The following is a 23,640-nucleotide window of genomic DNA, read 5'->3' on the forward strand; positions in this document are numbered from 1 at the left end:
AGAAAATTTCCTGTAGGTGTAATGGCCAGGTGTCCCAACACTTTTGTCCATATAGTGTGCATGTACCTAAGACTGCATGTAGTATGTTTGTCAGCTATAAAAAGGCTCTGACAGTTCACTCTTTGATATGCAAGTTTTCAAGCAACACAATGCAGCTAACAGAGTTTCAAAAAGCCCAAAGGATCTATGTCTGAAATGCAAGAAAATCAGTCACAAAAACAGCAAAATAAATTAAAACATGGTCGATGATTACGACACATATATCACTATGCATTTTTCAATGCAGACATAAAGGTAGGCTTTTACACATATTTGGTTATTATAAAACATTTTTATTTGAATATTGTGCATTTTCACAGTTTTTCAATAATACTCCATTTCAAGTATTAATGTTAAATATAGGATTTATATATTTTAAAAATCCTGCTGTCATCTGTAGCATTGCAATACATTTTAGTAGGGTCTCCCTCAAAGAAAAGAACATGGTTTGGGACTCAATAAATATTCATCACACTTCTGCCTTGCACTAAGAGAATTTCTCTAACCTTATGGCTGATATCTGTGCTGATTCCAGTGGCTTTTTCATACAGTACCTTTTGCAAATGAATACTCAGTGTTATCACTGGGATGTCTCTAGGCTACGCAAAGATAACGTCACAGGAATACCTCACGACACGTATTGGCAAGACAGGGAAAACACAGCAGCATTATTCCATTCAACCACAGGCAGCTGCCAAGTAAGGTGTTTTAGAGCAGACAGTGTGTCCAATTCAGTGTATTCACACAAAACATGGCTTCCACGTCCTCTGTTGAAACAGCACAGTCACAATAGTAAAGAGTTTTTATCAGAGCACAGGAGCATCCCTCTCTGAGCTGGTTTGGTTTCTCACAACCTGGAAATCAAGCAGCCCAGAGTTTGAGATGCTTGACACTTAAATCCCATCTGAGTTGAGCTAACACTTGGTGCACCCGTAAATGTCACCACTGATGCTAAACGGCCGCCTCCCCGGTACTCTGAGCATGAGTTTGGCGACGAAAAAGTGGGCGTCCCTTGCATCTCGGGCTGGGCCACGTAGCAAGACACAGACAGGACTTCAACAAAATGCAGACACAAGTACAAAGTCGCAGTTTATGCATGTGAAAATGTGTCTGCGTGCAAAGGGTGCAGCCTTTGTGCTACGACGAGAAACAGAACCCAGCAATGTGAAACGTTTCAATTAAACAAGAGCCGGTAAAGCTTTTATAACACTTCTGAAAGCTGAAACATGACAGAGGGCAGCACATCCAAGGACCTGTCCCCGCTCAATGAAGAGGTAAATGTGAATGGCGGGAGCAAGTGCTCCACCAGTTCTCGATAAGCGAGCGGCTGCTCCTGGCCACTCCATGCTGGGCAGTATCAACAGTGCTAATTACAGCTCTCCCATGGTCCTCCCACATCCTAAGGATGCTCTCTACCCACAGTGGCCTATAAGACTACAGGAAATTCAATGCCGGCGACAGGCATATGCAACCTATAACCTGTGAGAACTGGTACCCTAATTACGTTGACGGAAAAATGCAAGTAGCACAGCTGCGAACAATTGCGAGGTCTTAGCGTGTCCTCTGAATCAAAAATAATCAGCATTTCACAATATGCTGTCTACAGTAAAATCACAACTTTACAAAACATTCAGTTTCAGGTATTTCAAAGGTTTACAGTGGTCTTCCAATACTGAGGCGCAGTAATGTTGACCAGTCAACACTACTCAGTAGATAGTGACCTCATTCCATGCTCTCTGACCATAACAGGTAGTATATATGACAGTAAGATCTCCTGTGCTTGTCCATCTTATATCCCAGATGCAATGCACATTCTTCACAACCGCTTAGCCCACTTTCACTCTGGGTTTTCACAGCAGAAAACATTAATGCAACATCCAAAAGCAAACCCTGTAGAGAAATCACTAGGGAGAAAATTAATACTCTGAAGGTAAAACTCTGAAGTAGAAATTTAATTCATTTCTACATCTCAAACTCATTTACACTCCATTGCTGCAGTCCATTCCAGTATTTCTTTAAACAAATGCATGAATCAACCCAAAGATCTTAAAACACTTATCTATAATCATTATTTCTTGTAAAAATGAGATCAATGTTTAACTCTCTGACCCAGCAGAGCCCAGTTCTACATCAGAATACAAATAATTCCAAAATATATTTACATATGGTAATCCCCTCCAATCAGACTACATAAAAAATGGAGAGAATACATGAATAAGTTATCCAACAAACAGCAATTATATTTCAAGACTTCAGCAGGTCTGAGATGGAAAAGATATTCTTGCTCAATCTGTGCTTTGATCCATCCATCCATCTTGTAAACCACACATCAAGTACAGGGTCGTGGTGAGCTTAGAGCAGGGGTAGGGAACCTGATCCATGGAGGGCCAGTGTGGGTGTGGGTTTTTGCAATGACCTCTCAATCAGCCAATAATAAGACAGTGGTTCTCAACCCCAGCCCTGGGGAGCCACTATTATAGGCTGATTGAGAGGCCATCCTAAAAACCCGCACCCACACGGGGCCACCATGGAACAGGTTCCCCAGCCCTGGCTTAGAGCCTACCCCAGGAAGCTGCCCTGATGTCCCAGCGAATGGTGCTTTCAGTCAGACTCACTGTCATATTCAGGTTGAGGCCACAATACAGAAGCCAGTTTTACAACTGTGGCCTTGATTTCAGCTGTTAGCTTACAGGAAACAGAGACTCATGGGAATTTTACTTACACAAAAATGTTTTGAGGACAGAAAGAAAAACAATTAGTTCAGAGATATAACCAATCAGATTATAGACGAGGTGGGTCCAAGCAACTAGTGGAGGCGGGACCGAGACATTTGTTTGGTTGGTCTCGCCCCCTGCAGTTGCTTGGACCCACCTCCTCAACTATATGATTGGTTATCCCCCTGAACCAATAATTTTTCTTTCTGCTGCCTTCTAAACATTTTTGTGTAAGTATAACTCCCATGAGCAAAGGAGAGCACCTGGATGGCACACTGATGCAGAATTTAACACAATACCCAGCCTTCCAAGGCGGGAATATTATCCACAATGCAAACATTCCATGGAAAAACATTTTTCTACAGTCAGAGTTATTCATAGTACCACTGACTTGGCAGCCTGCCAACCTCTACGATTGCATATCAATAATCTTATTGATCACATGCTGGTGCTCCCATGGCACTAGAAAGTAGCTGATGTCACACGGCCTGAGTAATTAGACAGCGCAGTGCAGACCGGGACCATAATTTCAGCTGCAGTACCCAACAAAGAAATCTGCTGCGCCCCGTCAATGTCACAGGAGAGCCCCACGGGGTTTTGAGGATGCTGCTTTGTTGCAACACAATAATCCTCGGCCCTCTATTCAACATGCAGGACTAATATAGCTCTGCGTGACATGGCTTATACACCAGTGGTCAGTATTACTCTCATCAGTGATTTGACTTCCGTTCAATCCGCTCTTTTTTCAAGCACAACAATGTGTCTCATAGTGTCAGCTGGTATCACTTCCCCATGTACTCCTTGCCCCGCCTTTATGCTGTTCCCCTCAGCTGTCTGTTTTCCTCTGTCGGTAAGCCTTGCAAAGAGCACAGGACATGGATACTGCATCATACTGAGTTTAAGGCAAATATGTCAATGAAAAGCAATATAAGTGTAAGGCCACATGGACAGATAGATGCCTTGCATGTGATCTCTCGGTTGAGTATTGCATATTCCTTCGTCTGACATATTCTTAATCTTTCTTTTAATTGAACACACCTCTGACCAAAATAACACAACAGCAAAATTCCTTATGCACAAATAAACAATGCCTCTCAATAAATAATCTCAGTTTGTGTTAAATGTGTATAAATCCGCTCTTCATTTTGTAAAGATGATGCTCAATCCATTTGAAAGGTAGAATGGTTTACAGTTGTATAAGTTTGTGTCTCAGGTCAATGAAACATGTCCATTTTGTAAAAACCCATGATGTCCGCTGTTTTTCTTTAAACCAGCTGGATGAGGCATTCAGTATTTGGGAGGGATTACTACAATGGGATCTCCAGTCGCTGGCCGCCACATTAGGACCTGGGCATCGTTGGCGTTGGGTTTGACCATGGCTTGAGGTGGAATGGACTCATTCTTAGCCAGTATCTGTGGCTGATCCTGGGACACCGGCTCCATCAGCTTCGCTCTCTGGCCCAGCGGCTTGTCCGGGTTGATCTTGATGTGCAGTCGCATCCTCCACCGGATGGTCTGCAGTACCAGTGTTTCGCCCGTCCCCTGGTTTATGGCCACTAACCAGGTGGTGAAGCTCTGATCACGGTGTATGCTGGTGAGCTGAGGCAGGTTGCTGTTGCTCACTGGCACTCCCCACGTCACGCTAGGATAGAAGTTGTCATTCATGCTCACGGTGAACCTACTTTCCTTCTTTGTCGGACCCACAATTATGCATGTCTCTGTGGTATTGCCGTACCAGGGGTAGTTCACACCGTCTGAATCACTTATTGCTTGGATCTTACCATCCCTTAGGTCTGGAAGCTCCCAGCTTGACCTTGGGAAACAAAGTCAAGAAGAAACGTGGTGAAATTAAGTATATCTTACCAGTATTATAGGACATACTCTATAATGAATCAGGCAATGAGATGATAATACTGCTGATTAAATAGACATGTTAGTACGTCAGTTATACGCGTCCTATAAGAAGAATGTTTGGTTCACAGACATCTCTGATTTAGACCTAAGGCAACACCTTAGATTGGAGTTGAAATGCAGAAGGATTTTTTACAATCCCTCTTTGAGCAGCCACCTTCACCCAGGTAACCTTCCCACCAAAAGTGGAGTGTGACTCGTCAGCCTGTGAAAGACCCTCTCAATGGAACACCTATTCACCGTCTCCTCCAGACCTCTCGGAGTTTACGCCTGCTGTCTATGGTTTGCCTGCTGCGCGAGAATAAAAGAGATCGATATTATGCAAATCACATAAAACCATATGCAGCACTTCCTGGCTGAATTTGCACGAGTGCCTTTAGTAAAGGTTAAAGTGCAAAGAGTTACTGTCACACTTGAAATGAATCATCGCCACCAAGGAAAGAGCGACAGTCAAATGTTGTATTGATAACAAACCATAATGAAATTGGCCAAACTGAACAGCTCCACAGAGAGTCATAAAAAATATATATATGAATAATAATTTTAAGTGAACACACTGTATTATTAAAAAGCCTTTGGCGGGTTAAGCATGTTAGAATACCTCAGCTGCTGGAAAATTAGTCTCCCAGCTATGAAACAGCTGGCATCCAAAATCACTGCATCTTTGCACATACTGTACACCTCCTTATAGGACAAGATATCAGAGCCATTGATGTACAACCAGGTAACATTCTGCAGACTTTTGTGGACAAACTCTGCTCGCCGTGGTCAGCTGACAGTATAAATACCTCTAAATAATCCTAACATGTTAAAGCATCTTATTTCTGCATTCTCTTTAAATTGTAAATATGAAAGTAAATAAATGGGTGGTGAGCATAAGTTCCTGCTAATCAGGCGATGTGCTGTAATATGTTCTTTAAAAAATGTATATGAATCAGAATCAGAAAGATCTTGGCATGTATATTAAACATGCCAGCAATTTGTCTTGGTATGTGTGCCCATACAATTTCAAGAGAACTTACTTTTTTTTTTCACAATTTACACATGACATTTGACACATACGTTTTACACTTGACTGTTTACCTATAATCAGAAACAGCACGGGATGATAAACAGCGAATGAAAATAAAAGGGGTAAATGTGAGTGACTCATCAGGTCAAGAAACTGTACCTGTGATCAGAAGGTCACTGGTTCAAATACCAAGGGTAGCCAAGTGATTTCAACACTGAGTCTGTGAGCAAGGGACTGTCTGACCCAGCTTTCTCAAAAAATGTATGTCACTTTGAATAAAAGCATCTGCTATATAAATAAATAATGTGATGTGAATATAATTTCTTCAAAGGTGTTTGTGTTTCAGAGTCAGATGTACTTACATTTATACAGCACTCTACATGATTGATCACAACCTCCCAGTTGCTGGTTGATATTATGGTTGTTTGTTTCTTTGCTGTTAAGTGAGGGTAGAGGTAGAGTAAGTGTGCCCACGCTTGCAGGCGGGTGACGGCCTCACAATGAGCCCCTGCTTGTTCCAGTGAGCTCGCATCAATGTCACTGGCAACAGAAAAATCCATTGATGCTCTAGGGCTAGAATTAATTAAAACACCAAGGGGAAATGAGGCTGCACTGCTCTGTTTAATATGCTGATTACACAAAAGTACCTTTTTTTATCATAACAGAGCTGACCTTATAGTAAGAATGCCCCCCCCACCCCCCACAGGAGATCTTTTCCACATGCTGGCCACAATTTCTGGAGCCAGTGAATTAGCCTGGCTTTTATCAGTCACAACAGATTTCGTCTCTAGTTGTAACAATCCCAGGAAATGGGTGCATAAACAGTAGTTATACCCCCACTACCCCCCGCACTACCCTCCGCAAATTCACATTACTGTTTCTCAAAAGGGGGAAGTTTATGGGAAATGAAGCATCTAAGAAAAGGTATATAAATACTGTGCCTGACAGGCGATTTTAAATCACACAGATACATGCAGTCATGTTCAATTTACAAATGAGGTTGTTTTCCATCCATCCATCCATTTTCCAAACCGCTTATCCTTCTGGGTTACGGGGAGATAAGGTTGTTTTGTTATTCCAAAATAAAAAATAACTATATAATATATAATAACCTTATTAAACTGAAAAAGGCTGGAAAAAACTTTGCAGTTAATTGCTTTTATCTGAATAGGAAACAAATCGCCATGTGATCTGACAGGATTGTTAACGTTGTGAAAGGGTAGCTAATTCTGGTAAAAGAATCAGCTTGTAACTGGCCAGAATGCCTAGATTCTGGGCGGTGAGGGGTTCAGCGGGCCAAGCCTCAGTGCCTGTGATCAGAAGATCGCTGGTTTGTATCTTCCACCTCAGCAGAACAGTCACATGTCTGTGGGCCCTGGAGCAAGGCCCTTATCCACCAGCTCCAGAAGCACTGGAAGATAGCTGACCCTGCACTGTGACCCCTAAGCTGTGGAGCGCAAGAAGGGGTTGGTGAAGAGAAGCATTCCAGTGTACCTGTACTTGTGCAAATGGCAAATGAAGCAGGTCTGTTTGTTTTGTGCAACACTGCAGAGTCACGGGCCAAGTGTAAACAGCAGAGGGACCCTAATCCTCTAGTAAAAACGGAAGGAAAAAATTCACAGGCTTTGCATGTTTTTCTTTTAATTCTGATGTTTTTTTCTTACTTCCTACATTTTCCCACAACCAGTGCAGTGTGCATATCAGAACTGTGTCAATGTTTTAGCTGCACTACAGTGTAACGGGTCGTACCAGTGTCCGATTACCATCCCCTAATAAACTTTACATATTTGTGATCTCTTACTATCAATTCTGACATCCAAAACGCTGCACTATGCTTCTTCAATTCAGTCCAGTTATTCCAGTTTTTTCAACCTTCCATTTTAGTCACTAATGGCAGAAACAAACAGCCACAACTATCCGTTTCCTTTCACAACATCATACACATAACTCTTATTATAAAGCTCAGATCTATCTGTACACTTTTGATCTTTGTTATTATTATTATTAAATTGATCTGGTTTCCTTGTTCTTTTTAGTAATCAAGATTGTTGATTAGTTCTACATGGCTTCTAACTTACATTAGAGTTTGCTCTGTTACGGGCTTTTCTGTGTCGTACTTCAGTGCCGTTTCCTATGCGCATGTGCTGCTGGTACCTCCGGAGGTGTGTCATACTTCTTTTGAATACAGGGAAGCCTACAGTCAGAAGTACTGTCGCATTATATCTTTTCAGACCTGTTATAGATCATAAAAGCAGACTTGAGCAAAACGCCTCGTGAAGAAACACATTCATTATCACACTGACTGTTTAAGTACTGTAATGGAACTGCATAATGCGGCTTCACTACTGAGGTTGCTTCAAGCTGATAACTTTAGTCTTTTTAAAGTAACTATGGTTCGTTAAGAATGAAAATATCTGTTATCTAAATTAACGCACTATGCATTGAAACTGCGCGTGTACGGTGTACGCTGGCGGTTATTTTAATTGGTCTTTCTTAAGTAGTTACAGGAGTGCCAGAAAATGGTAATGCAATGTTAGGAATCTTTCTGGCTCAGAAGTAATCACTGAAATATTAATAAAAAAAATTAACACAACACTATAACGTCGTTTTACTATTTAGGCAATAGGTCAATACATGGGCGTAATTACGCCTACTGTAGGGGGGGTTTAACCTCCCTAAAATGCTTTTTACCCCCCCCCCCCCGAAATAAATGTGCATTTATTGACTTAAGTCATAAACAGTTTGCCGTCAGCACCCCCTAGTAAAGACTCAGCCCCCTTATCCATTCACCTCTAAATACTGTACGCCTCTGGGTAAATACAAGGTTTTCAATAAATATATTAATTACATGGTTTTCATTCGATGCCTCCAAAAACATACATTAAGACGGATTTTTCATTCTAAAGACCTAAGAAAACAGATGTGCACTGTTCTGTTGGTGCAATAGTGTGCACATCATGCTTGCCGTCCAGCTCTTACGTAAAGCAGGAAGTAATCCGTACCATAACTGACATTAAATTCAGGTTTAATCTTAACATATAAAAAAGTAAATAAAAGTCAAACGTTTCATAAGAACATGGACCCAGCCATCTGCGTCAAATGACAATTAGTGCAAGCTATTTTTAATGCTGTCACACATCAGAAAAGGTCAGACTTACATCCCCTTCTTCCCATACTTGTTGTGGAACTCCATGTGATTGCACGCTTGAATCCATCCCACTATCCACGTCTCCTTGCAGGCGAATGGAGGCACCTGTACGCGAGCCGAGGCTCGGAAGTGCGGGGTTCGGTACCGCAGAACCACGCTGGAGGACTCATCGATGCTGGTGGGGTTCGAGTCGATGGAAGAGGTGACTTCGAAGACTTTGATACTTTCACGGAAACCCTTTGGCTTACATCTGATACTCTGAACACAGCCCATCGCATTAAATAAGCATATATGCCATAAGATCTTCCAGTTGTCTCGGTAAAAAAGCCGCATTGAAATATCCGTATGATCACAGTGAATTCGCCTGCGGAGTATCGGGGTTTGTGCACATGGACAGTGTGTCTCTCTGACAGATCGTGCAAGTTCACGCTGCGCTTGATTGTATACTTTGTATTTTCCCTGCAGCTGTCAAATTCTGCAGATATATAAAATGTCGGATTTCAAAACTGGCATTTTAGTGATATTGCCAGTGATCTCGGTGACAAGTGCGCATTTGTCGTCGAATAATTTGGCAAAAGCAAGTTTCTTTTCCGTTTCTTCTTGCTTCCTCTTGCCTCCTGACTTGAACACAGGTTTCGGCTCCTCTTTTACTGGTTTATCATGACAGCAAGTGAATGTAATCCCAGTTACAATCGCTACGTAAAACTTTACGCGATTTATGTATTCGGACTCCAGTTAAATTAATTCAGGCCATAAGACAAGAATAAAAAATCTGCTACAATTAAGCAGGTCAAAACCTAAGACTCAATTTAAACACATCGCTTTCGGTTAATACTTCCATTTAACCTTTACTAGTCACAATATATATTATATTATTAGTTTTCTCAGTTCGTAACGACTTAACGTAAAAGGCATTATGGTGAAATATACACACGCCAAACTAACGACATATTGTACTGAAATTGGTGATGCGAAGAGTTAATGGGGAAAAATAGAAGAATTATCAAAGGCAGATTTTCAGTTATGCGTTTTGTATCTCATGATAAATAGCGTGCAACACTTTCTTAAAGCTATATAAAGCTGTTTACCTGCGTTATCAGAAGTCATACTGAAATCAAGCAAGACCATTCATTTGCTTGGTTGTAAATGTTTCCTAAAATAATTCTCAATTTCCCTGTTGAATAAAAAATGCCAAGCAAAACGCCATTTGTTATGACTTGCCTTCAACATATTAAAACGAGGATGGTTAGTCTATCTGGAGGACCAAACTAGACCGGCAGACGTCGAGAGGTAAGTGAGAAATACATACCACTTGTCGGTTACATTACAAAGCTTTTAAATAGAAAGGTCTGCATTAGTAACTGTTCGCAATAGACTGCCCTGTCCAAAGCCATGCTCCGTTGAAGCACTTGTCATCATTGTTTTCTATTCTTGGACAATTTAGTAATTGATCCTCACTGTATCTTCTTTCCATTAACATAACGCCAAGATGTTATCAAGTTTTATTTATTTCAAGTGTACAATGTACACTGAAATAGCCAAAGGTAGGCAGGTCAACTTTCCTCTTTTACTTTTCGCTTGTCATGAAGAAAAGAAAGTCACAAAAATAATTTTATTGCCGTAGTAAGGTGTGATTGCTGCGACCCAATCCACTTCTTCGTATGCTTTTCTCCTCGGTATGAATCCAGGAGAGTCTTTCACTCCCTTTTCCAGTCGCATCACAGTCACCGAAGGTTGCCTCTCATGCAATTCTATACCTCAGCTGGTAGAGATGCAGCTCTTTTATCCCAGCAGCTTTGGCACGACACTTCCGCCTAAGATAGCTGGTGTCATGGGATTTGTAGTTTAAACATCCAGAACACATCTTGTCCTGTGCTTCGTAACAATGGTATGGATTTTGACAATCTGGATAGATGCTCAGTAATAAATTATTTATTCGATAGACGATTTATTCTCTTTGCAGGACGCATATGTACATGTTTATGTCTGTATTTATGTTTCTATATATATATATATTTGTTTGTGGGCTTTTAGATTATTGCATGTACGATGTCAGTTTTTTGGGGCAATGTCTTTTAATTTTTGTGGGGAAAAAGTAATTATTTTGGTGATGACTGGTGACAGTAATATTCTAATCTCCGTTGCAGTCGTGCCAAATTTCCAGTGCTAGCTTTCCACTTAAGCACCATGGAGAACTCCCACTGGCAACGTTTTAAATGGAGAAAATGCACTGGATAAGGAGAAATGCAAGTGTCGCAGAGCAGTGGGCAACTGTAATGATTACACACAAGAGTCAATGTATATAAACATAACCACATGTCCTCTTGCTTTATAATGGGCTACACACGTTAAACAATAAATCTGGCAGTTAGAGCGCTGAAAAAGTTTCGACAGTTTCCATTTGATAGTCCATCCAAACTGAAATATTGCACCTGTACTATACTTTCTACCGATTCGTCGGATTGTCTGATACGTGATATAGAAATTATAAAAAGCACGTAAACCAAGGATGGGAAATACAGTTCCCAACATGCTCTGCAGAGTGAAACTGTTCTTGTATCTACGGTATGGGGCTTAAAATATCCCAGCTGTCTTCGAAGGCTCTTGCCTGTCACTAATCCGTTCGTTTTTTCCTTTTTCTGTAGATTGGCGTTCACTGGATTGGCTGTAGCAGATGTCAGTCAGTGGTGTACAAGCTTCTTAACAGCGCGGAGTAAACAGCATTTGCATGTTTTTCGTCTAATAAGATAGTAAGGGAGTTAGGCTAAATATAGCCGAGGTTTGTAGCTGTAAGAGGTCAGGAGGACCGTATTCGCTTATAACCTCTACACATCTGTCAGCGGCGAGAAAAGTAAATTGATTTGCTTAAAGCGATAAACTGAAGAACGACAACCACGAGATCGAGATGCCTGCACATCAAAGTAGATCCAAAACAAGGGATCGGAACAATGTCCTGAACAGACCCGAGTTCATGTCACTGAACCACCCTCTAAGGAATAGTAGTAGCGGTGAAGTTCGGGGGTCTGCGAGACGAGGCGGCCAAACGAAGCACCAGCAGTGCCCGCACCAACAGACTGATCATGCACAGGAATCGGTCGAACATAACAAGGACCGAAGGGAATCTGTCAAATTACCCGAAGAGGACTGCATGCAGCTTAACCCCTCCTTCAAAGGCATAGCGTTTAACTCCCTTTTGGCGATCGACTTGTGCATGTCCAAGCGCCTGGGGGTTTGCGCCTATTCCTACTCCTCCTGGGGCAGCATCCGCTCTATCGTGGGCCTCCTGGCGCTCACCGGCCACTTCATCCCGTGGATCTGTGGCACCATTCTGTGTCTCAGCAGAAGCAACACGTTGGCAGGGCAGGAGGTCTTGGTCAACCTTCTACTCGGTGAGTTGCTCCTAATAAATCATTTATGAAAATACGCTGTAGCCTTTTCTAGTTTGTTGTGCTGCAATGTTATGCATGCACCCCAAATAAGCAAATTTTGCTATGAGAAAAGCGAGTGTTTTTAATTATTATTTTCTTAATGTGATGTGTAGTACACGTTTTTGAAAAAGAAAATCTTTTATGACCTAGGCATACTGGAAGCCTAGTTACCAATGCCGTTAAGTCTGTCAGTGTGTATAAATAGGCTGTTCTGGGTGCATTTCCATCCTTTGGGTCTCAAATTACCTCCTCCCTGCAAGGATTTGTATGAAATTGCTCCAGACTTAAATTCCTTCCGGCATTTAATTTACGATAAAAAGACCACAACAAAAGTCCAACATTCTGTGCTTGAAACATTGAAATATTCCACATTATATCTTCACATAATTATTATGTTTTTTGTTTGTTAAGTAAAGTTTGAGGGATTAAAAGAGTTGCTTTGCAGATAACATGATTGTTTACACCTTTCTTATCTCTCCCATTCAAGATGTGTGTGTGTGTGTGTGTGTGTGTGTGGTCCAGGTATACATTGCATTGTGGGAATGAGATGTCCCCACAATGTGAAAAAAACTGTTATTTTGATGCTGTGAGGACCATTTTTCAGTCCCCACAAGGGGAACACAATTGTATAAAAATCTGTATTAAATCTGCAAAAAAAAAAAAAAAAAACATTTAGTTTGGTTACTTATGGTTAAGGTTATGGCTGGGTAGAGATTAAGATCGTCATGTTGGGATTAGAGTTTTCCCTATGCAAATGAATGGAGAGGCCCCACAAAGATAAAATTGCATGTGTGTGTGAGTGTGTGTGTGTGTGTGTACTTTGCATGACCTGATGTCTACATCCCCATCTCCAAATACTCAAACACAAGCAGTTCAGGTGAATTGGTGTTGACTGCTCATTGGGGTGACCTGGGCTGAATTGACATGCATCCACCTTATCAGAGGAATCACTGGTAGATAAGGAGATCTCAAAAATAGACAAAGTTAATACAAAGTGTACAGCTAAGTGATTTTCTGTGCACCTTAGTGAACATCACCTATACACACATACAGATGTATCTGAAGTTGTAACGAGGTTTGTATATATATGTGTGTGGGGGGATGCGGGGAGTTAAACAGTGCTGTGCAATCTCATGCAGCAGTTGTCTGGTGTGTGCTACCATGACAGTATAGTATTTCAGAAAGTCACTGGCTGTCCTAGCTCAAATGTCTGTCTCAGCTTGCAGTACTAGTGGACACATACTCTTCACTCAGACACTCTTATATAGCGTTGCTAAAAGCAGGCTGATTGCTGTTTGTAATTTGCACAGATGGTCGATCGTCACGCGGTGATATGAATTAGGTGTCTCATCACTGATTACACAAAGCAAAAATTGGATTTGGCTTCATTGGGAATAGAAACTTAAGTTGTCTTGCACTCATGAGTATACAAACCGTAAATCACTTAAGACAGAAGTAAACTAAACAAACAGTGTTCACTGCCTCTGAAGTTTAGCACTGGGTCTTAGATTTTGCTTCATACCACTGCAGTTTTCCCCAAACACCTTGCACATCTTGCACTGCGAGTTCAATCTGACCGAACAGATGAAATATTAGCTTGCAAATATCTTGGCACAGGGTGGGTAGTCTTATATTGGTTGCATATATCTCTGACAACCTTCCCTCTTCCTTTGAGTCATACCCCCTTTTTCAATTCTATAAGAAAATACGCATTGAAAAGCAATATCCTCTTCACTTTCATCATTTTACTGTTCTTTTGTTCAAGTATTACTTTACTGTCTAATTCTAAATTGGGACAGTGATTTAAGCCTAATGGAATCAGTTTGCATTGCGTTGTTTTTATACCACACTATTTTACACAATTTATACAACCGCCAGAAATACATGCTGAAGCCTTTATGTTTGATTTAGCTGATCTCCGTCCTCATTTGTTTCCCTGCATCTAACCAGCTGGCCCCTTTAAAAACCAAAAGCAGACAATTAGTCTAATTGGGTTACTTGGCAATAAATTGCCATGGAAATGTCAATGGTTACCAAAACTATAGCTTATCTACAAAGTTTATTCCTGGCCTATGGGCTGTTTAAGAGCTGAGTCAGTGATGATGGTGAAACCTAAAGGGCCTGTGTCTTCAGGGAAATCTCACCCACAGGAGGCCATCGTGAACTTCGCCCTGGCAAATGTGCTGGGACTCTCAGAATGTTTGATATCTTAGGTAACGGGGAGGAAGATCATAGGTTGGCAGATCGTCTGAGGTGATGTACCATCATCACAGCCCCGTAGCTCTTCCTATCCGGTCATTCCTGTTGAAGTGGGTGAAATGATATTTGGAATATATTTTCCTAATAAATGTGCTTTTTGGCAGGAAATTCAAAATGCTGTTGTTTACCTTTAAATGAAGGTGTTTAGGAAACTGACTGAATCTGTGTCTGCTTTTCCTGCACTTGACCATCTTGAGATCTTTCACACAGTTATGGTCTCATCCTGTTACCCGCGGGCATCCATTTCTGGAACGTTCATAATATTTTGGTCTAAATGAAACAGTAAAGTGCTCTGTCAAAGCGCCTAGACGCCATAGCATAACATGTTTTTGGAGCATGTCTGTGGGGTTCATCCAAACACTTGGTGCAGTCACGCTCTTCCAGCTCTGAATGTTGTGGCTAAAAATGTCCCCCTTGAAATGTACACCGCAGATTGGGTGCTTCTCAGTGATGTCATGGGCATCCCTCTTTTACCTCCCGCATGGATGTCTCAGCACCCTGTCAGGTGGCACGAAGGGTTAAATGACACTTTGGACATAATCATTTAGGCCACCTCTGCAGGTTCTTTGCAGATTGGGGTCTGAGATGACCCCAGCCAGGACCTGGAGTGGAGTGGCTTATCCCCCAAGTCGACCCTGCCATAGAGACCAAACTGCATCTCAAAACGGTCTGGCAGTCATATGACTTTTGGGGATATTTTGTTTTCACGCAAAAGCAATACTTTCTTAGAAAACTGTGACAGGACAGCCAAATCCCTAATTTTTCATTCGAATTTTTAAGCTGCATTTGCATTTAAAGTGAAAAAATAATTCACAGTTCATTTAATTTTGAACATTTTATCAATTTTTAAAGTTGTAAATATGTAAAATCTGCACAGTTAATTGAATGTATTGCCTTAATGTGCTGGAGGGTATGAATTTATCTTGGAATTATAATGCATATAAGATGCATACATTTGATCAAGTACAGAACGGTGCAGTGGGATATTGAATTATGTTTTTGTGAGTTCATACAGCTTCAACAAAGCAGCATTATTCGCTGCCTTTACAATCTAGTAAATCTAGATTCACTACACAGCCTTGGCAAGGGTTAGGTCATCGCGAGGTTTCCAGCCATTTACTGTGCCAACTGGATTAAATTGGAGAAAAAGATAAATAGTCATTTATGTGACTTTATAATTGTTATTTTAGCATCTTAAGTTTTTTTTCACATTTTAATAAAAAGTTTGGTTGCTATGAGAGTATCAAGATCAGTGAGCTGTAAAACACTTATAACCACTTTGCTTATTTGTTTTCTAGTTTTCGAAAATAATTTAACTTGATAAAATCAGGTACTTTTATCTGACAAAGCAAGGTTTCAGCAGCCTCAACAAAGCACATTTTTAAATTGACTTCTGAGTGCATTACTCTCAATGCAATATTCTTTGTTTCAATATTGGTTGAAGGTTCACTACAATTGCTTTCTGTATATTTTTAGCCCCTAAAAATCCTCATCGGAGAAGCGATTCCTATGGCCCTGCCGTGCTTCTCTGCCGTTCCTGTTCCGATTGCAGCTGAGCCAGTTTGATTACGGTGAAGGTTTTTCGGGCAGGATCGCGGAATGCGGCGAGGTTTGTGGGTCAGGAGATAGGGGAATACGAGAGCAGATAATCTGTCTTTGATGGGATAGCACGTGTGACGGCTCAGTCCTCGGTGCTGCGCTGAGAGGCTTCCTGAAGGACTGCTGAGTGGAAAAGCAGATAATTTTGTCTTTAGATACTGAAACGGCATCCGTGGGAGTAAATGCAGAACCCTGAATGCCTTCTATAAATAACGTTTTTATAAGTTAATCAGACTTTTTTTAATTGTTTTTAATATTTGGAATCACATTGAATACTTATGACATCCTATTTTCATGTAATTTGTAACATTTTCTCATATCTTATTATGGCATAATGAGAATTGAGGGTGGGACAGTGGCTAGCACTGTTGTCTCACACCATGGGCATCGTTAGGCCTATTTAGGGTGGGCTTCAGCCCCCCTAAAATGATCCCAAGCCCCCCCCCCCCCTAAAAATATAGTAATTATCATACTATTTAAAAATTATATATCCATACGTTTCATGCAAGATATCACTGAGCGCAGGTATGCACTTAACGAATGGAAGAAAGACTACGCATTGGAATTAAAAATAATACTGTAAGTCTAGCTATCATTATTTAATTAAAATTATGTACTGGCTGTTTAAGCTCCTATAGGTAACGCGGGCATTAGGACCCAGGCGGAAGCTACATGTCGCTGCTTGTTAGCGAGTAGCAACGTTTATCCGCAGTTCAACAGAAAGAAGTGGCCAGATAATTTCATTGTCAAAGATCGTGAGACTATATCCTCATTTGGCAGAATAAATCTTTGAGAAATATTCATGCTTATTTTGCTCTGTCAGATTTTACTAGGAACTAAACTACCAGTGAATAAACTAATGATTGTACCACATCATTATGTTATCTTCTGTCCAATGTTGGTAGTCTGTCTTCAGTTGCATACAGAAATGGTTAATCAGTGGTAGGCAAGCAAGAAGAAAGAGGAGTTGTGAAACTACATATCTTTAGATATTGTGTTTCACATTTAATATTTTTAAATGCATTGTTAGATATATTTGCTAGCGTGTTTTTAATGAACACAACCCCAACATGTAGGCTGTTAAAAAAAAAACTCATGGACTCATTTAGTTAATTACTCATGTAATTAAAAAAAGAGGTAGACATCCTAAAGACTAAGGAGACCAAAGGCAGGGAATCTTCCAGAGAAGCCAGTGAAATAAAGTGAGCCAGATAATAACATAATTACTGTACATGCGATGATAAAATTAAAGAAGCCTGTTTAGGTTTGGTGAAAATTTTCAGCCCTCTATACGCGCTAATTCCTTCCTACAGCCCTGGGGGCTAAGCCCCTCTTGTCTTTCAGCACTAGAAACATTCCAGTCTCTTGCCTCTGGGACTTAGGTTCGAGTCTCTGCCCCAGCTTCCTAAGTTATTGACGATATGATAATAACCTATTATTTTGCTGTTGTGGGCACCATTTTTTCAGTCCCCACGAGGGGATATTTTATAAAAAAAAATTGTGACTGCAGTCAAAAAAACAAAAAATGCCAAAAGTCTTACATTTTGATCGGTTATTTATTGTAAGGTTAGGGCTGGGTAGGGGTTAGAGTTGTCGTTGCTGGGATAAGGGTTTTTCCCATAGAAACGGATGGATGCCCCCCACAAAGTCTTTTCGGACATGCAGGCATAGAGGAGGGCTGAGTAATGAGGGATCAACAACCTTGTGCAGACAGCTAGCAGTACCTCCCTGAAATTAACATCTGTTGAAAGCTCTGGCTTGGTAAATGGTAAATGGACTGCATTTATATATCGCTTTTCTACTCTTAACAGCACTCAAAGCACTTTACATTTCATGCCTCACATTCACCCATCCACACACCACATCCACACACCACATCCACACACCACATCCACACACCGGTGGCGGAGGCTGCCATGCAAGACTAGGGCTTAATTGTTTTAACAGTTTTAACATAGATGCTGGATCCCTATTGTTCTTATAAATGCATTATTTGATTTACAATTTGCAAAACTTTGTGTTGGTTAACATGGTAAATAATGTTCTTTCTAAGCATCTGGAAAACCGTGAATCGATTACATTTGGATCATCTGGTATTGTAGTTTGACATTATATATATATGATGTGGCATTATATGGCATGGATTTCCACTCTTCCACCTTGCATACTGTTTACTTTCAGAGGAGACATCAGGCTAATTTCAGACATAAGTCCCTTCCAGAAAAACATCACAGTGCACTTCCCCTAATGCCAAGTCGAACAATACATGCATTATGGTAGATGTCATGATTCTGGAAGGAATAAACAATGAAAGCAGACCAAACTGGTCTAGCTCTACTTGGTTTACACTGGAACAATAAGTGTACTGTCAGCCTCCTAGAAGAAATTGATATCTGGAACATGGATCCTGACATGGTTCATCCATGGGCTTCATTTAAAAAAAACCCATCAGATGATAATCTTTAGAATTTGTGACAGACAGTATTAATGTTTCCACAAATTGTTATTTTTTGGTGCATGTCTTTCACTGAAGTTTAAAGGAATAATCTGAGAAAAAAAGGGCAACCTTGTCCTTGAACAAGGTTTTAACAGTTGATTCTAATGTTCTTATGAAGCTACACATGGAAAAAATCTCAGATGGTGAAGAGAAGAAGATCACCGAGTTGTACTTCATAGGGTGGCAATATGGGCAAACAGCTGAGGTGCTGCACTTCCAGCATCTCCAGAAATCTCCCTCCTCCCAACCATGGATGCATTGTTTCATATCACAGCTACAGCTGCAGTCAACCATTCGCTTAATATTATGCTTGCTGGGTGAATATTTCCTTTCCCTGTTTAGTCTTCCCAATGAAAACTCATGTGATGCAGTTGGACAGCTGCCAGGAAGCGGGCAGGTCTTACCTTGTCGTCTTGGTCAAACCGTTGACAAACTGTTTTCCTGGGGAATATACTCCAGATTTCAATTTACCATTTGTTTCTACTTTTACTTGTATTATTTATAGCAACCTGCCCTGATTATTAACCATATCAGCCAGAGGAAAACAAACTTTGTCGTTGCATGTAATAACGCGCATGACCAGCTCAGTTTCCAACAGGTTTCCATTGTGAATAAAAGTCACTTTAATAAATACACATTCAGTAATGTCCAGATCTCTACACTACACAAGCCCTGTCTTGTACTACATGAGAGTTTGACGTCATAGAAAATCTTGAACCATTTCAAACTAGAGCAGATATATGTGTCAGTGGGCAAACTAAAATGAAATTCTGCCACATTCCATTGGATGCTTTTATTTAAAGATATGATTAATCGAAGTCTATTTGGATCCAGTGGCTCACTGTATGTAATGTGTATGGAAGTGCATAGATGCATATATGAATCCTGTTTTTTTTTTTTTATTGTTCAGGCTGGTATTCTTTGCTGAATTGGATTCTTCATAAATATGAATGGATATGTTCAGTAAAATGCAATCCAGTTGGTTGTGCATCTTTTAAAATGGCTACACAATAAGACAATAGGATTTAACACATTATGCAAACATCTTGCCTGTCCTTCCCCACTGAGGCTGCAGTATTAACCCCCTCCCCCTCTCTCCATTTCTCCTGGAAGCTCTCATTCTGGACGTGATGACCGTCGCTGGTGTGCAGAAGCTTGTGAAGCGTAAGGGACCCCTGGAGTTGAGCCCCAGCTTCCTGGACTACGTGGCTATGGATGTTTACTCGTTTCCAGCAGCCCATGCGAGTCGGGCGGTCATGGTGGCCAAATTCCTGCTGTCGCACTTGGTGCTGGCCGTGCCTCTGCGCATTCTCCTGGTGCTGTGGGCCTTCCTGGTCGGGGTCTCACGGATCCTGCTCGGGCGCCACCACCTGACCGACGTGGGCTGCGGGTTCGCCCTGGGCTTCCTGCACTACAGCCTGGTGGAGATGGTGTGGCTGCCCTCCAGCACCTGCCAGACCCTCATCTCCATCGGCACACTCAGCTGGAGTCCCTTTATTTAAGGCTTAAACGCTGCATGCACGACGCTCGCACTCCTTTCATTTAGGTGCCCACTCCTCGTTTTCTGCCGGCTATCCGCTCCTTCTTCCCATTCGCTTCCGTTTTTAAAATTAGTTTGTTCGTATAATGCCAAAGCATACGTAAAGAATGGTTCGCTTTTCCATCAGTGTCGTGGTGGATATTTCAGCTGGGAGTTTACAATGCCTCTTAAACGCTCGTTAAATTTCAGAAATGTCATCTCCAAGTCGTTTTCCCTGTTGTCAGCATGACAATCGAAAATGAAGAGTTTTTGCGCTGATAAACAGTGTCAAACATGGGCTGTGAGAGCTCAGTTTTCCTTGTCTCCTTTTCATTTGCGGAGTAGCAGTTTTTATGAAAATTTCAGGATCACATCTGCAAATACGGATCAGGGACTTAGCAGCTTTGGTTCATTTGCACGTTCAGAATTTAAAAATCCAACACTTTCTACTGCTCCTCTGAGCCCGCTGCTTGGTCTCTATCCCCCGTCCATCCGTCTCCTATCGACACACTGCACAGATTACTGTTCCAAGTAGAAGTGACTAACCTGACATTTTTATATGTCAAAATTTAACGCCGCTTTTCATACGATTAGAATCACCAAATAATTTTCCCTAAATATTTATCAATAAACAAACATGGACAACCACTGTCAGATCGTTGTTGTTTCTTATGCTACTGATTTCGCATAAGAAGTTGTTCATTCGTCTGTGTTATGCAGTGTGACGGTTGGCTTTCCACTTTTCAACAATCTATGCAGAAATTTCAGGTGTTAGTTAATGCAGTCTAAAAAAAAAATCGCTTCCCTCTTAAACTGTTCAGTAGTTTAGAGGAACTTCACTGAATCAACGTTTGAGAATCAAGTCTCAGGAATTTTTTTCTTTCCAATGGACAAGCGCACTGAGGTGGATCTCGTACACGGATTGGACCTACATCGTCTTGGGAGTATTTTGAAACTGGGGAAAGTTTCTCTGTGAATGGGACTCCAGAGGGCTGTTACAGCCCAGTTTGACTGAGCTTCTGATGCTTTTTGTATTTTTTTGTTCTGCAGGGTATGGTGCCTGACCCCCTGGTCCCCCAATACTGTCCAGCTACAGATTTAACCCTGGTTACTCATGGCAGTGAATGAATGCTGCTGTCATTGGACCCAAAGATTCACCACAGTCTGAAAAACTCTGAGTAGCTTCTGTATTCATCACAGTGATATATTTATCGAAATAAGAGTTTAATAACATGTACGTGCTTGCAGGAGAGACGGTACAGTTTGTTACCTTTCATCATTTCTTTTGGTTGGGAGGCAGATTTAATCTTGTTGCAGTGATATATTGCTGTATAACTGTAGGATACTAGCAATAAGTCCATCATGCAAATCTGTCGTCATTTAGGGATTAACTAATTCCCTGTCTACAGGAAGCACACTTACAGATTTTGTACATCAGTTACTGAAAATCGCATAATTTCATCGGTTTTGTACCAGAATGCTTGCTTTGATTACTTGGTGTAGACAGCACTGTTAATAAACCGACTGCAGGGCAGTAAATACCAGGTGGCAATTCTTCTGTGGTAACTCACAGACGTTCATTTGGGCTAAACATGATAGGTCACATTTATTGTTGTTTACCACTGACACTTAGAAAATATAAATATTTATATGAAGTAAGCATTCTGTGACCTTGAGTGTTTCTGCGTGTGAGATATGGATGTGAAACTGTATGCGTAGGTGTCAGGTTGAAAGATTAGTTGTCTGGCCTTGTGTATCTTAGCATTTGTCAGGTACACCTGCTGCATTATTATCACCTGAGTGTGTCAGGTGCTGAGTGCAATGGCAGCCATTTTCCAACACTGTCTTTGAACATAGTGACTCCTTCGTTGTTTTTTTCTCCTTCCCCAGAGATCATTTTTAGTTGAGTTTAATTTTCTGCTTCAGCTTCTCTTACCAAGATTTTTGAGAGAGTCCTGAATTTGAAAGAGATGTTCTTTTGTTTAAACAGAAAGAGTGTTTAATTTAAGATGACTGTTCGATAAACTTTTGGTTATGAGTATGGTTTAAAATTTGCATGATTTTCTTTTATAAGAAGATAAGAACTGTGTGAAGATATAATTAATGAATGTAAAATATTTCAATAAAAAGGGATTCAACCTATATTATTCCAGAAATTGAATAAGGTTCACATGTATGTCATATAACCATAAATTAGGATATTTAGGACATTTTTTACTAGCCTTTTACTTCATTGGAAGGCATAAGAAGACAAAATCTGCTATACAGATCTTTCAGGGAATTTTTAAGATCTCATAATGTCCATGAATTACAATTTCTGCTCCTCAAAGTTAATGTCACACCTTATTGGAAGCATATACAGGTCTTATATCATGGCCTGGTAATGCTTCATTTCAAACCAATATCTGCTATAGCTAAACTTGTGCACAAAAGGTCAGATGTATCTTTAACTTCGTCCCAGTGCAACTATCCTATTTAAAGATTTCATTCACACACATGGCTGTTTCATATTAAGTATGCAGGTCAGGTACTGTTCGAGCAGAATTTAAAGTTACCAGGGTAATATAAGTACTCAATGCAGTTAACCACTGAAATGTTTTCTTTACTTCAGATAATATTGATGAAACATCAGCCTGTTTTATGGACTAAGCCGAGGTACCAAAATAATGTTAATGAGATTAGCAAATAAGTAGCTTAAAAAGTATTGAGTTTGTTTATTTATGTAGGGATGCTACTTAGTCTCTCTGTCAATCTCCCTGTTTAAAAACATGATGAGCATCTACCATTCGGAATAACGATATTAAGAAATGTGGAGAGGCACAGAAATGAAAAGCAATTTCTGGCCATGGCTTAAGATTGCCATGGCAACAGGCAGCAGACCATTCAGCACTACCTGGCGTGAGCCTGCGCTACAGTATACTACCAGGGGTTGGTCACAACTTACAAAGCTGTCAGCTCTCCACCAATTAGGGGAAGGAAGAGATGAAGCAAATGAAGAAGAAACCGGGTGCAAAGTGCAAATAACAGCAACTTTATTTCGCTGTGAAGGAGAAACACGTATTTTTATTTTTTTATAACAACGTACAGATAATGCCCATATTATCAGAACGCAGGTACAGAATTAGCAATCCTGGTGGTTCCTTAGTGTGTAACATCCAGTTAAAAGATCATAAGCCTTATAAGAACGAAAATGTCATTATGTCTTAGATTGTTACATGTCTAATAGTCCCTCCAGTTCTATTTTATTAATGACAAAGAGCCCCTAACTAAATGCTGTCTGGGAGTAATGCAGAGGAAGTCGCTTAACGTCCCAGTGAGAGACACTTACCGATAAATACCTGTCAGAGTGACAACCAATCGCAGGTGCCGGCTAATTATAAAGGAGAAGGACTGTAAAACATGTGGTTCCAATGCTAAGAGACTCTCCGGGGAAATTGCATAGGGGCATAGTCTTCAGTGTGAAAAGGTAATAATCATTTCATAGTTCTATTCATGGTAAAAATGTTAAAACTGG

General features: G+C 40.7%; 2 protein-coding genes across 5 annotated transcripts; one reads left to right on the plus strand and one right to left on the minus strand.

Moving 5' to 3' along the window:
• Positions 1-311: 311 nt before the first annotated feature.
• Positions 312-10,592, minus strand: LOC125716212 (protein FAM78A-like). Of its 4 annotated transcripts, none has more exons than XM_048988336.1 (3): positions 8,835-8,968; positions 6,039-7,909; positions 312-4,566 (listed from the first exon to the last, which is right to left on the minus strand). In XM_048988336.1, coding segments are annotated over exons 2-3 (528 nt in total). In that variant the 5' UTR covers positions 6,041-7,909; positions 8,835-8,968; the 3' UTR covers positions 312-4,040. The 4 variants fall into 4 exon arrangements, with proteins under 4 accessions (XP_048844293.1, XP_048844299.1, XP_048844292.1 ...); XM_048988342.1 differs by lacking the exon at positions 8,835-8,968 and having other exon boundaries at positions 6,039-6,216; positions 7,755-8,821; XM_048988335.1 differs by lacking the exon at positions 6,039-7,909 and having other exon boundaries at positions 8,835-10,592.
• Positions 10,593-11,393: 801 nt separating this feature from the next.
• Positions 11,394-22,268, plus strand: LOC125716196 (inactive phospholipid phosphatase 7-like). The gene is made up of 2 exons (XM_048988334.1): positions 11,394-12,213; positions 19,721-22,268. Exons 1-2 carry the CDS (start codon positions 11,730-11,732, stop codon positions 20,107-20,109), a joined length of 873 nt encoding a protein of 290 aa, XP_048844291.1. The 5' UTR covers positions 11,394-11,729; the 3' UTR covers positions 20,110-22,268.
• The last annotated feature ends 1,372 nt before the right edge of the window (positions 22,269-23,640 follow it).

The sequence above is a fragment of the Brienomyrus brachyistius genome, chromosome 2, assembly GCF_023856365.1.
Source record: "Brienomyrus brachyistius isolate T26 chromosome 2, BBRACH_0.4, whole genome shotgun sequence".
Taxonomy (NCBI): Eukaryota; Metazoa; Chordata; class Actinopteri; order Osteoglossiformes; family Mormyridae; genus Brienomyrus; species Brienomyrus brachyistius.